General features: G+C 40.9%; 1 protein-coding gene across 1 annotated transcript in view; it reads left to right on the forward strand.

The window, feature by feature from the left end:
* The window catches only part of CAP2 (cyclase associated actin cytoskeleton regulatory protein 2), a 206,906-nt gene that overhangs the window by 166,957 nt on the left and 25,880 nt on the right, over positions 1–14,069 (forward strand). The window contains exon 7 of the mRNA XM_082258081.1: positions 3,132–3,237. Within this exon, the coding sequence (XP_082114207.1) occupies positions 3,132–3,237 (106 nt within the window). The remainder of the gene's footprint in view (positions 1–3,131; positions 3,238–14,069) is intronic.

Here is a 14,069-nt window from a genome sequence, read left to right on the forward strand (position 1 = left end):
ATACAGATAAATGCAACAGTACTGTAGGAAATTTTACTATTATTAAAATATACATATGATAATAAGTCAATTTAGGCTTAACAATATGCCTAAACAATGCTGCCTGTAGTAGCGAGTAGGAAGACTGGGTTAGCATCAAAATTTGCATTTCAAAAAAGCCTTCTGAAATGTTATATAATATGGAATTTCTGAGTCTGTGAATCCTGGTATGAAGTTGATTTTAATATAGGCATACATTGTAAATTGTAAAACTCTGTAGGATATACTGGCATTAAAGTGTATGTAAACCTTAACTATAAACTTCACTCATTTGCTTCCCTATAATCTGTTTGAAGCCCAACAGCAAAGGTTATCTGGGGGGGGGGGGGCACTTTTACTTACCAGATCCTCTACTCCCCTTGCAGACAAAGTTCCCCTATGTCCCAGCAGTTGACTGTTTCTCAGTGCCCTCACATCCCTTGCATCAGTCTTGATGGCATCAGGGAACCTTAGACCACCAGTGCCTAGGGGAGAATAGGCTGCAGGGACCAGTCTAGCAGTAAAAAGAAGTATACAGCAGGTTGAATGAAAACAAAATGTGCCAATCCCCCCCATCCACACATTCAAAGTGGATGAGGGAATTCTCCCCACTGTGCTATTGTGTTGTGGGGGCGGGGAGCCTTCCCCGCCATCAGAACACAATGATCAGTGATCAGTCTTTAAAGAACACGTGACTCAATAACTTCCCCAAAACCATTTTGAGGTGCTTTTGAATCGCATTTCGGGCGCTTTTCAGGCACTTCCTATTTATTTTAATTGGGAGGGGCATTTTTGAGGTGTTTTTTTTAGCGCTCCAAACTTGCTCCAAAGATGCTGCATGCAGGATTTTTTTCACCGCACTGCCAGGACACCGCCCCAGTGTAAAAGCATTCCTTAATTTTAATAGGAAGCATTTTTCATGTTCTTTTCAGGTGCTTTTTTATGTCAAAGCACTTAAAAAAACTCCTCAGTATGAGAGGGCTCTAAGTGCTGCGTGTTGACAGCTCACAGAAGGGCCTAAAGTCATACTAAACACACGCTGTTTTGTTTACACTGTCCCTTCTACTTCTATATATGGACAATGACACTAATTTTAATTAAAAAACATCTTAGGACTTTTTTCCTTATTAATATACAGCTGTCACATGCCACAGATCTTTTACAGACTGTCTGCAGGCAGGGAAACATAAGCAGGAGGAGCTTTTTGGTAATAACATGGTGTGGACGGATTTCTGCTGTGTCACACCCCTCCAGCCTGGGTCCTAGAAAAACAGGGAGGTGAGGCCTCCATCAATCTTCCCACCCCTATTGTGTTCAGCTGGTTATGGGCATGGAGGAGGAGGGAGGGAGTGGGCTGTCATTTACCACTGTGTATACACCCACATGTGTGACTCTATAGTCACATGGGATGCTGAGATGTGATAGGAAGGAAATGCTCAGCACACATACTCACTGAAAACTGAGCATGTGTAGAGTTGACACCACAGCTGCAAAATCCCTCGCTGAATTGGGTGACATGGACAACTGTTTTTTTTTTTTTTTTTGCAGAACACAGAAAAAGGAATCTCATAGTGACTGAATGAGTATGAACAGCATGTAATACAGCATTTTTGATAGTTTTTTAGGATGTGGGTTTAGTGACACTTTAAGAACTGAAGTGCAATACTTGTAGATCAACTATAAATCACTTAAAAAAAATACCTAGGCATTCCAACTGCTCCAGGATATTAAAAAGCAGTCCTAACGTTATAAAAAAAGATCTTTAGTTTCAAAGGTGTACCTGTAGGAATTCCTCTGCTGCACCACACTGAGCTCAGATACTGCAGAAACAGAGGAGGAAAAAATGCACTGTGCATGTGCAGGTTGGGAATGAGCTAGAGCACTTGTTCCTGCCATTTAGTTATAAAAGCATTGGTTTGCCCTTGGACTTTTTATGGGGTGCAACACACACATCCACTCAATACACCCGTATACATTATTATCAATTTATTATTAGATAAGTACAATTCTCATTACATTACATAAAAAACAGACAAGATAATATCAAGATGATTTGTAGTAGTTCCATAACAATACATTTTGTACATGATTTAAAATATTCCAATTATCAATACATTAAACTCAATGTTTTTCATGCATCTTTGTTCAGTTCCTTAGGAGTAGATGCATGCATAAATATCTGTAAAGTAGAACATCAGTTTTAAGGTATATAGCACAACTGTGGATAAATGGTATTATTCAACCACCTGAAGGACCCAATTAATTATAATTGAGCTCAAATTAAATATACATATTTTATTTATTTTGCCATTTAGATAGGACGCGTAGGTTCATCCACTGGAGAAGCTATGCAGGTAGGCAGGGAAGAGGGCCTACAGGTATACCAGCATCTTTTTTTAAACCCTGAAGACTTCTCCAAAGCTCTGCAGGGATCTTTTCTTAGTTGTGTCAATAAATGCAAGGGCAGTCAAGAAAGTGCTGCCCGGACTATTTGGTCCAAGGGTAACCACCACACAAACTACCATAAATATAATCTGCCACTGTTTTCAGTCATTCATTGGGAGAGTCCTATTCGGTTATACAATTTGAATAGACATTTGAAAAAGACTTGGTTCAACGTTAGGTAAACCTTTTTAAAATGGCACAAGGAAATTTTAGGAAGCCAACATGGAAGTTCAGTACAAATTATAGGGTATTTATAGTAATATTTTTTGCTAGAAAAGAAAACATTAACAAGCACTTCATTTTCAGCAAAAAAAAAAAATGCTCTACCTAATGCAGTTATTAACAACCACTTTAATGTTAATCCTGGGAGACCGCACACAGCTCAGAAAAATATCTTCAGTAATTAATCTTCGGGCAGAAGAAAAAAAAAAGACTGCTTCACTGGCAGAGAAAATTGTTGAGAACATTTCTGAGTGTGAACTATGTATTCCTCCCCATGTATTGTAAATAACTTCCCCAGAGCTGTATATTAGAAGTGTACAACAAGACGATGAAGTGTGTTGGTTTGGCCAATTCTCGCACACCGTGGCTATTGTTTATATCTCTGTTTAATGTTTTCTCTTGATGTGCTCCTGGAGTGTGACATTTGATCTTTTACTTTATTTAAGTGACGTGCGCCATGTTGACTGGGTAAAATCTTACCTGAATATTTGGAATCAGCTGCAAGCATACATTAAGGAATATCATACAACAGGGACTTCATGGGGTCATGCAGTAAGTACATACCCAATTCATGTGTAAACTACAGAGAATTAACTTTTCTTTCTTTTTTTTTTTTTTATTTAGTGGTATGCGACATACACAATAAAATAGTAGCTTCACAGAACATATATTTTGTATGAAATTGCCTTCACTCACATTCAAAATACAGGAGCATCATGCTGAGAGTAGAATCATTTGAAGCGGTTATTAGAAGATGAATCTACTTGTTAACAGGTAGTATGTTCAACTATGCCAAAAGGTGAACAAAGGTTTAGGGGTCTCCCTGGATGGGTTGTGTGAATGCCAACCTTGCTTTAAGTAGGAGTCCCTCAAACCTCTGGAAGCAGTTACCAGCATATGAGGGGAAGTCTGGTGCGAGGTGTCCAACTAAGGCCTGAGCATAACAATTTTAGTAAGTTAACATAAGAGAAAGGGAAACCAGAATTCACTTTTTGTGTACTGTATGCCCTGTCTTTAATTTTAAATGCGATTGTGGCTTCATTGTTACACAAAGGCATTGCTTGTTATGTCAAAGGACATGCAGAAAAGTATTATTTTTTTTATCAGATGTCAACAGCACTAATTTCTTTATGCTGCTTATTCCTGCAGGCTCTTAACATATTCATAAGCAATATGTAACCAATAAAACACATCAGAGGAAAGAAAAAATCATGTTAAATTGAACAGAATTTTCATAAAAATAATAAAAAAGCAATAAATTGCACTTCCAAATGGCAAAATCATAGGTGTATCAACAGACAGATGTACCTCATAATTCCTCCAACCCTTGACAGGGAAGCAGCCCTTCACCACTCAGTTATCGTCCAAGGGATGGCTGATAGTATAAAATGAGATGTTGGGATGCACTAACAGTAAGAAAACATCCAATTGGATTTATAAAAAAAAGGCCAACACTGGTAGCTTGAAGATGTATGTGCCTCCACCTACACCTTTCAGGTCATCATAGCCTCTTCGTTAGAAAGAATCACTTATTGCTTCTACCTGTTGATATTACAGTGATTAGGTTTGCAATTTGTAAAGGTTTTTTTTTACTTTTTATCATTTCAGTGTTTTGAACAAAAATTGTATGTTTGTAATATATTAAATATAAAGAGTACCACGTCCCTAAATTTATACAATAAATAATGGGAAAGATATTCCCAAGTGTACCGGCAGCTAAAGCCTAAGGTGCAAAGGCATGAGCTTGGGCAAGGAAAGGACACAAAGAAGGGAGAAATGGGAAAAGTGGACCAAGATGGAAGAAAAGGAGAGAAAAGGGAATGGAGGAGAATAGGAAAAAGGGAGAAGAGGGAAAAAGAAAAGGAGGGAAGGAGGGAAGGGGGGGGAGGAGGGGAAAGGAAGGACAGGGGGAATGGGAATAAAAGACAGAAGAAAAAAGGGCGAAAATATGAAGCAACAGAACAGTGAGAGCAATAATGGGAGGGCTGGTGGGACTTTGAAGGTACCAATTAGACCATAAGATAAGAATTACAATAAAATCATAGAATGTTTATTCATATTACATGTTAAAAACAAGATAAGTGTTACAAGAAGTATACATTATCTACCTGACATAGAAACAAACTAAATGTATAGAATCATGTATAGAGACAAAAGGCAAGGGATTATACAAATATTTCGGTCCAATGAGGAACATCAAACCAATCCCAATAAATTGCACTTCCAAATGGCAAAATCATAGGTGTATCAACAGACAGATGTACCTCATAATTCCTCCAACCCTTGACAGGGAAGCAGCCCTTCACCACTCAGTTATCGTCCAAGGGATGGCTGATAGTATAAAATGAGATGTTGGGATGCACTAACAGTAAGAAAACATCCAATTGGATTTATAAAAAAAAGGCCAACACTGGTAGCTTGAAGATGTATGTGCCTCCACCTACACCTTTCAGATCATCATAGCCTCTTCGTTAGAAAGAATCACTTATTGCTTCTACCTGTTGATATTACAGTGATTAGGGTTTTATTTTACTTTTTATCATTTCAGTGTTTTGTTTTTTTGGTTTTTTAGTACATAATCCATTGGAACAGCATTTTAGCAAGGTACAAAAATTCAGCCCAGCGCTCACTCCGAATGGGAAGACTGGCGTGCTGCTCTCCTGAGGCAGGGAACTCCAATAAGGGTACATAGAAAAGAAAGAAAGAGGAGGCGCAAACACCTAGTGCATTACCCGTGGTCAATTTGCAAATTGTTTAATAAAAAATGCCAAATGCATACTCACAGACGTAAAGATAAAAACATGTTACAAGAATCCACCATGTGTGAACTGGGACACGTCCTTCAGTCAGGACCGCTAACGCGTTTCGGGGGTCAGGCCCCCTTCCTCAGAGCTGGTCTTACCACATGCAGATCACAAATATATATGAGACAGCTCTAATTGCATCAGTTCGATCCCCCTCCCTCCCTCCTCCCCTCAGGGGAAAATGGGCGGGACCATCCAGTGCTTCTAATATTGGCTCTCTCAGCCTAAAAAGAAAATTAACCCCTTGCTCATCTTGATCAGAAAGATCATGGTGTACCCATCAGGAACTCTGCACCCTGAAGTGTGCCTATGTGGGCAGATTAGTCAAGAATGAAACCGTTAGGATGACTGTTGTTACTAGTGTGTGTGTGTTTTCAGAGTGGGCGCTTGTCAGCAGTAAGCTGGATGGTTTACAACATTCAAGGGGATTGCATACATTTCGTACATACCCCGCTGTGATTGCTGGCCCATGTCCTCCTGCTCCATGTTGCAGCGGCATCGGTATTGTAACTGATTCTTGTAACATGTTTTTATCTTTACGTCTGTGAGTATGCATTTGGCATTTTTTATTAAACAATTTGCAAATTGACCACGGGTAATGCACTAGGTGTTTGCGCCTCCTCTTTCTTTCTTTCTTTTCTAGCATTTTAGCAAGGACAACGCTGCATCTAAGCACCACAAACCAAAAAAAAAAAAACATTTCATTTATTTTTAACATTCAAAGCAAACTCCCCCATCCATCCATGTCTCCTTGCTTTATTTTGCTGAGAAGTCACTTTGGCCGTGGCCATCTTGGGCAAGGGCAGACGTTTTATGTAGCATTTACTGCCTGAAATCCATCTGCCCTTAGCTCAGAAATGCAGGCAGGAGGGTGTGTTTAGCTGAGAAAATCCCTCCTCCCTCCTGGATACTGCTGGGATGTATGACATCATTGGCCTAGGCATGGAAACCAGGAAGTAACTGAAGGAATGTAAAAAAGAAGTTTAGTACAAGTAAATATGATATACTTTCATATCTACTTACTAATGCTAGCAGCATAAGGATTAAAAAAATCAATGTTGAATGAGAAAGTGAAGTTCATCTTGAATTTTCTTTCATTACAGGTCTTGATTTTAGAGGATTGTTAAAAAAAAAAACCCTGTTGCCAGGCCATTTCATTTAGGAAAAATCTTCTCATAATGTTATACGTGTGTTTAAAATATTTTATCCCATTTGTTTACCTGTAAAGGCCTCCTTTGTGTAGCTGTTCAGAAGTCCTGAGACTGCTGCTTGGTGCTAACTTCTTGTATGTGATGTCTGCAGCCCCAAAAGAATCAGACCTATCACTCAGGTGACATTCTATAATATTCCCCTTCTCTTCTCCCCTGGCTACTGCATATGAGGGTCCAAGAAAGGTGGAGGAGTGGCCAGAAAATACATAAAAACACCTGATTGGCTCCCAGTGCTGCTGTATAGGAGATTGCAACAAGATTTAAATAATAGTTGCATTAAAAAATAAATGTAATAACATTAACGAATATCTAGCTGCATTTATTTGGAATCCGACTTCAATCACTTCACTGCCACCATACATTTTAGAATGGTGGAGGGGTGGACATGTATTTCTGATGTGCTGTTTAGAAACAGCACTACAGAAATTACAGACATCTGGCCAGTGTGCATGTAAATAACTGTGATCTGAGTCCTTATTGGCCCACTCAGATCATAGAGTGCTGAGCCAATCATAACAACCTTGTGATCGCTGTGATGACCAATCACAGAGATCACAAATGTAAACACTGTACTCTTTACATTTGAGAGCCCATCCTATTCTATCACAGTGAAGGAAGGAGGAAATATTAATCAAATGAATCATTAATTATCAGAAAAATAATTATTATCAATATTTATCAGAAAAACAGAGGCAACAGCGGATTAACGATGAAGGATTTACCTGATTGTGGGATTGTTTTGTTAACCTTTTTACCACACCCCCTGCTCTTTTCTGAGTGTGAGCTGTACATCTGATCTCCATTATTGCTCTGATTTGTATATTAATACCTTCACCTCCCTTATCCTGTATATATCTGCACATTAACCCCCTTCATCTTCACACTGTAGGTGGCCTGCACATTAAAGTGGTTCTCAAGGCAGAAGGTTTTTTTACCTTAATGCATTCTATGCATTAAGGTAAAAAAAACCTTTAGCAAGCTGCCCCCCCCCCCTCAGCCCCCCCCCCTTCCTTATACTTACCTGAGCCCGATCTCAATCCAGCAATGGGGTCACTTGGTGGGGAGAAGGAGCCAGGAGTGCTGGCAGGGGAAACCTATTGCACAGAGCAGGTAAATATGACATTTTTTTTTGTACCTATAGAATCACTTTAAGCTCTTCACCTCTTTCTCCGTCTGTGTATTACCTGTTAAGTCTCGATCCACACTAGCGCGACTTGTCAGGCGACTTTTCAGCCTGACAAGTCGCGCTCCCTCGCGGTCCATTGACTGCTACAGGACCCGTTCTAATAGGAGCGACATAGAAAAAGGGTCCTGTACTACTTGGGGGCGACCTCGGAGCGACTTGCATAGACTTCCATTATGTGAAGTCCATGCAAGTTGCTCCGAAGTCGTGGTGCATGGTAATGCACAAGTCGCCCCTGAAGTAGTAAGGAGTCGTGCCGCCCCAGTGTGAACCGAGCCTTAATGTAATGATGTGCTGTATCTACTGCACCATTACCAAGCATTATGTTTTTAACCACCCCAATACCAATATGTTTTTTAATTTCCAAAAATATTGTGGTAACAAGTATAATTACCTCGGCTGTACAGTATACTTTCCAAAAAGGAGCTTTTAGGGGTGTTTTTACTGTCCTGGTATGTTAATTTGTAATGTTCTTTTATCAGTTTTTTTTTCCTCCAAAAGTTTGGTCTTTTTTCCTGTTATTTTATAGTAAGAAAAAAAATGGCTATTAATTACCACCAAAATACAGTTGTATCTGTTTAAAAAAAAGTAGACTTCTTTTTGGTAGAGTGTTGCATGATGGAATAACTGTTAGTAAAAAATGGCCCGGTAATGAAGATGTATGGACTGGTACTCAAGTGTATAAAGAGTCATGGACAATTGCATATAACAACCTCATTAAGTTGTAATTAAACTTATTCATTAAATAAATGGGCAACAAAAAATATACATATAAACAAGTAATGTGTGGTGGCATTGCAAACAGTATGGGTCATTTTCTCTTCACTTTGGCTTGGAAAACATCTCTGGCGCAAGTAAGCCTTGACTATCACATGTGCTAATGCTTAGTAATGGTCCTACGTGTCTACTTTCTTAATACAGCTCTCTGTGTAAGCTTCAGAACATCAGTGTGCTATTTTTATGTCAGCTTTTTAAAAAGCATTGATTCAACAGGGAAAGAGGCCAAGCAGAAATAACTTGTCAGAAACATATTGTACACAAAGTCCAAAGGAACCACATTAAAATAATAATAAAACAATTCTTTAAAAGTCGTTTAATAGTTCTAGAAATATGCAAAGACAGCAAATACATTTCATTAACAGACCTTAACTAATGGAAACTAGAGGAATATGAAAACTGCCACTATGACCTCCTTCTGAGAATGCTTGTTGGCTGACGGTATCCCCAGCTTCCATACTGTGAATCGCAGCCCTGGAACAAGCATGAAGTCAGCTAATTGACTAAGAAGTCAGAACTCCCAATCTACATACTTATTGCTGCTCAGTGACTGATATTGATACTGTGGTTTTGCATTGTAATGCTGACAAGACATGATCACTGAAGGTCACAAGACAGGATTTATTTACAAACTGAAAATACTGGTTCGCTTTTGAAGCCCTATCATGTGAAAGAAAATATATATAGCTTGCACTTGCTCTTGTGCTGCCATCCTCTTTGAAGGGTTCTTTGCAAGGCTGATGACATAGCAGATAGGAGAAGGGAAGGTTTTTTTTTTGGGGGGGGGGCAGTAGCGAAGCCCAAAAAATAGAAAGAACCAACACACTCCATGAAAGTGTTAGATTGTTAACCACTTAAGCCCCGGAGGATTTGGCTGCTCAATGACCAGGCCCTATTTTGGGATTTGGCACTGCGTGAATTTAAGGGACAATTGCGCGGTCGTGCGACGCTGTACCCAAATGAAATTTACGTTCTTTTTTTTCCCACAAACAGAGCTTTATTTTGGTGGTATTTGATCACCTGTGCATTTTTATTTTTTGCGCTATAAACAAAAACAGAGATGACAATTTTGAAAAAATAACAATATTTTTCAAATTTTTTTATATGAAATTCTCAAAAAAAAAAAGTAAAAATCTACATTTTTTTAACATTTTAGGCCAATTTGTTTTCTGCTACATATTTTTGGTAAAAAAAACCCGCAATAAGCGTATTTTGATTGGTTTACGCAAAAGTTATTGCGTTTACTAACTACGGGAAAGATTTATGTGATTTTTACTGTTTTTTTTTTTAACTAGTAATGGCGGCGATCTGCGATTTTTTTTTTGCGGGACTGCGACATTTTGGCGGACAGATCGGACCCCTGGCTGACATTTTCGACACTTTTGGGGGTACCAGTGACATTACTACAGTAATCAGTGCTATAAATATGCACTGTTACTGTAAAAATGACACTGGCAGGGAAGGGGTTAACTTTATTGGTGATCAAGGGGTTAAGTGTGTCCCTAGGGGCATGATTCTAACTGTTAGGGGGCGTGGCTAGTGAAGTAATCACAGAGACATACGATCCTACATAGCAGGATCGCATAGCCTCTGTCATTACTTCAGGGAGAATGACAGACGGCTGTGTTTACATCAACCGTCTGTCTTTCTCCCTCTCCTGAGGGAGATTGCGAGTGGCCGGCAGACATTGGAGCCGCCGGTCACACGCCCTGGCTAGGCAGGGAACGAGCGGGGGCGGGAGCGCGCCGCCAGTGGCGTGCGCTCACTCCCTACAGGGTCGTGGGCGAACGACGTACCCCTATGTCACTTTGCCTGTAGGGGGCTGACTGCCGCAGTAAATAGTCGTGTGGCAGTCGGCAAGTGGTTAATACCCAAATTAACTTTTAATTCAAATCAGCAAAATACATTGCAGTTGCATCAAAACAAAAAGTATGGAAAGCTTTAGGTCCCTTTTACACAGGCCGGATCCGGTTTTGCTCCACAAGGCATCTGTCCACTGATCCCCTGCTGAGCTGCCGGATAATAGGTCCATGTCCGCTCCACATATGCAGAGCAGACACGAGCACAGCCTGCTTCACTCTATGGGCAGTCGGATGTAAATGGACTGGCTGTCCTTTTACACCTGACTTCCCTCCAATCCAGCCAGATGGAGGGGAATGGATCCCCCTTCCATTTGTTTTTGCCAGTTTGTATCAGAGGTACCTGGGTGTAAATGGACACAAGTCTATTTATATCCAACTGCCCATAGAGGAGAATGGAGGGTTCAATTGGGTCCGCCTGAAAAACGGACATGTGGACCCAATCGCATGGCCTTACAGTTTGTTTCCTTTGGAAAGAAGCTAAAGCCTGATTAAAAATCCCTTTCCCCTGCCAGCTTACTGTAGAAAAAAATGTTGTTTCTTGTGTGGAATCTGTGATCTTTCAGCAGAGGTCTGATACCCCCTGCTGAGTCATAGCTAGAGCTCTCCAATCACAAGGTTCAGGATCCCTGTTGAATGAAAAGCTCTAACTCTGATTCAGCAGAGGATGTGTCAGACCTATGCAGAGAGACCACTGCTTCAACACAGAGAGCAAGGGCCCCTCTCTACAGCATGCAGGTAGAAGACAGGCTTTTCTACACAAGTTTTGCAAGAACTTTGTACAACTTTTTGTTTGATGCACCTGAAATGTATTTAGCGGATGTAGTGCTGGTTCACACCAGGAATCGCAAAGGAACGCACTCATGTTCCTGTGTGATCCCTGTGCGATTTGAGTGCAGTGAGTGTTCACCCAATTCATTTGAATGGGCTGAAATCATACTGCAGTGCATGCGCTACTGCTGTACCATGCAATCCGCTGCAGCCAAACACACTGCATTTGCAATCTGCGTTTGGGGTGTTGCTAGCATTGGACACCCACTGCAGATAACAAGTGCAATGCGTTGTGAACGTGGTGCTGGAGACTCAGAATGTGGATTTTTCGCACTGCATTTTGGGGTGAACAGATCCCTAAACTGAAAGTTCCATTTGGGCTTTAAGAAATGTACATTCAACTACAATCAGATTTCTGAGAACATAGGCACTAGTGTGGCTTAAAGTGGTTCTTAAGGTTTTTCATCTTAATGCATTAAGGTGAAAAATCTTCTGTGCTGCAAAATTCCCCCCAGCCCCCACTTATACATATCTGAGCCCAATTCGATCCAGCGATGTGCATGACAGCAGCGACTCTCACCGCTGTCTCCCTCCTCCCTGGGCAAATTATATACCAATACGTACAGCGCTAACAACAAAGTGGCATAACATGTATTGTAAAAAAAAAATCATGCATGAACCATAGTGTTACATATATAAAATACAGAATAATATATATACAAATCGTGCATAAGAATCCAAATTGTAGCACCCTCCTAGTTAGGTAGGTGCTAGGTAAATGCATCTATGCTCCTGCTGCTTATCAGGGGAGCCTGTTCTATTAGGTTGCCTGTCACATGTTTCCAGGTGTGATTCACTGGGTCTGAGGGAGTGTCCCCACTGTATCCAATGAGGGAGCTTGTTGGACAGTGGAGGAAACCCAGCCAGTAACACTTTAGCTTTTATGAGAGTCCCAGTGGGAGGAAAATCTTGCAATGCATCCTGGGATTGCTCATAAAAGCGGAGTGGCATGTGACAGGGCGTCTTTGGCGGGAAGCAGAGTCCCAGGAGGAGGTGGACGGCTGTCTCTCCTCCTGCAGAGTGTGAGGAAGGTGGTCTTAGGCGGTCGGCCTAGTGAACCAGGTATGGAGCTGAGCTGCAGAGGATCCGGTGTAACTGACGGTGGAGCTGCTGGCAGAGTCTCTTGGAAAAAACAGTGTCCATGAGTACTGAGGAACCTGCCAAAGGGTCTGGACCAGGAAGGGGGACCACTCCAGTGAAGTCAGGGGATCAAGGAGCTAGATCACACGGGGATTATTACAGTACAGGGGGTGCCATGTAGAAAGTCCTGAAGAATAGGAACAAAGGGGGTGCCAGGAAGGGCTCTGAAGAGTGTTCTGCAGTACAGTACAGCTTATCTAAAGTGGTTCATTAATTACTACTTCATCGCTAGTGACAATGTGAAGCAGCGGCCTTGCCGCACTCAGTTACTTCTAGACATCCCAGCAAATTGTGCATAGTTTATTCAAGTTGGAGTATCCCACTCATTCCATTCTCCTGCCCAAGTTCTCAAAAAAATCACAAAAAACAAAACTCCTAGACCGTTTCTTGACTGAGCCAGGCACTTTGAAGTCACTGAACTATTGTACTGTTGCTATGGGTAATCCAGAGGAACCCGTCACCAGCAGCTCCCAAGGGAGTAGTGCTACATAATAAAAAAATGTCCATGAGTGAAAAGTGAAAGCACACTCCAGTTGTGAAGAAAGAACTATCCTTAAGGAGGAACCAAAGTCCCAGCATGCATGTAGAGCCAATCTTCCTAACTCTTGATAGATAGGGGCACCAACAAGTGTGATAAAAATTGGCTGCTTACCAAATTAATTTGGCCTCCAAATTAATGGACAAGCCTTTAGCACTTTTTGAGGAAATTCCTCACCAAGTAGAAATCACCAGGATGATTCATTCAAATGGACTTGTGGATGATGTACAAAATCCAATGGCCATTAAAATATATACAAGGATCCATAGCATAATACAGTAAAAAAGAACTTAATTTAATGTAAAAAGGTGCACTCACATGATAGAATGTACAAACGAGCATGTATAAAAACTCCTAGGAGAGCTGGCTGCAGCGTTCCTGTAAGAATCGGCCAAGGGGCATGGTGACCTCACGTCTGGTCTCAGCTAACGCGTTTCGTCATACGTTTGACGTCATGTGAGTGCAACTTTTTACATTAAATTAAGTTCTTTTTAACTGTATTACGCTATAGATCCTTGTATTTATTCATGCCCATTGGATTTTGTACATCATCTGCAAGTCCAATTGAATGAATCACCCTGGTTATTTCTATCTGGTGAGGAATTTCCTCAAAAAGTGCTAAAGGCTTGTCCATTAATTTGGAGGCCAAATTTATTTGGTAAGCAGACAATTTTTTATCACACTTGTTGGTGCCCCTTTCTATCAAGAGTTGGGAAGATTGGCTCCACATGCATGCTGGGACTTGTGGTTCCTCCTTAAAGCGGAGTTCTGGCCTATTTTGCAACTTTAGTGATTCCTGGAGTGCTCGCTATGCTGATCAACAATTGGGCATTTTCAATTTTTTTCGGGGGTCCCTTACTTTATTTTCAGGGCATTTTTGATTGTACTTCCTCCTTCTCCCCCCTCTGTGGCCACGGCCACCGACATCACTTACGCCTTTGCATTGCATCCTGGGAGCTGTTTGTCATCACTCCCAGGAGGCTGGAATCAGGAAGAACTTCCAGGATACTCACTTGAATCAGGAAGAAGGACACAGCAGAT

Source organism: Pelophylax lessonae (assembly GCF_965119305.1).
Source record: "Pelophylax lessonae genome assembly, chromosome: 5".
Classification (NCBI taxonomy): Eukaryota; Metazoa; Chordata; class Amphibia; order Anura; family Ranidae; genus Pelophylax; species Pelophylax lessonae.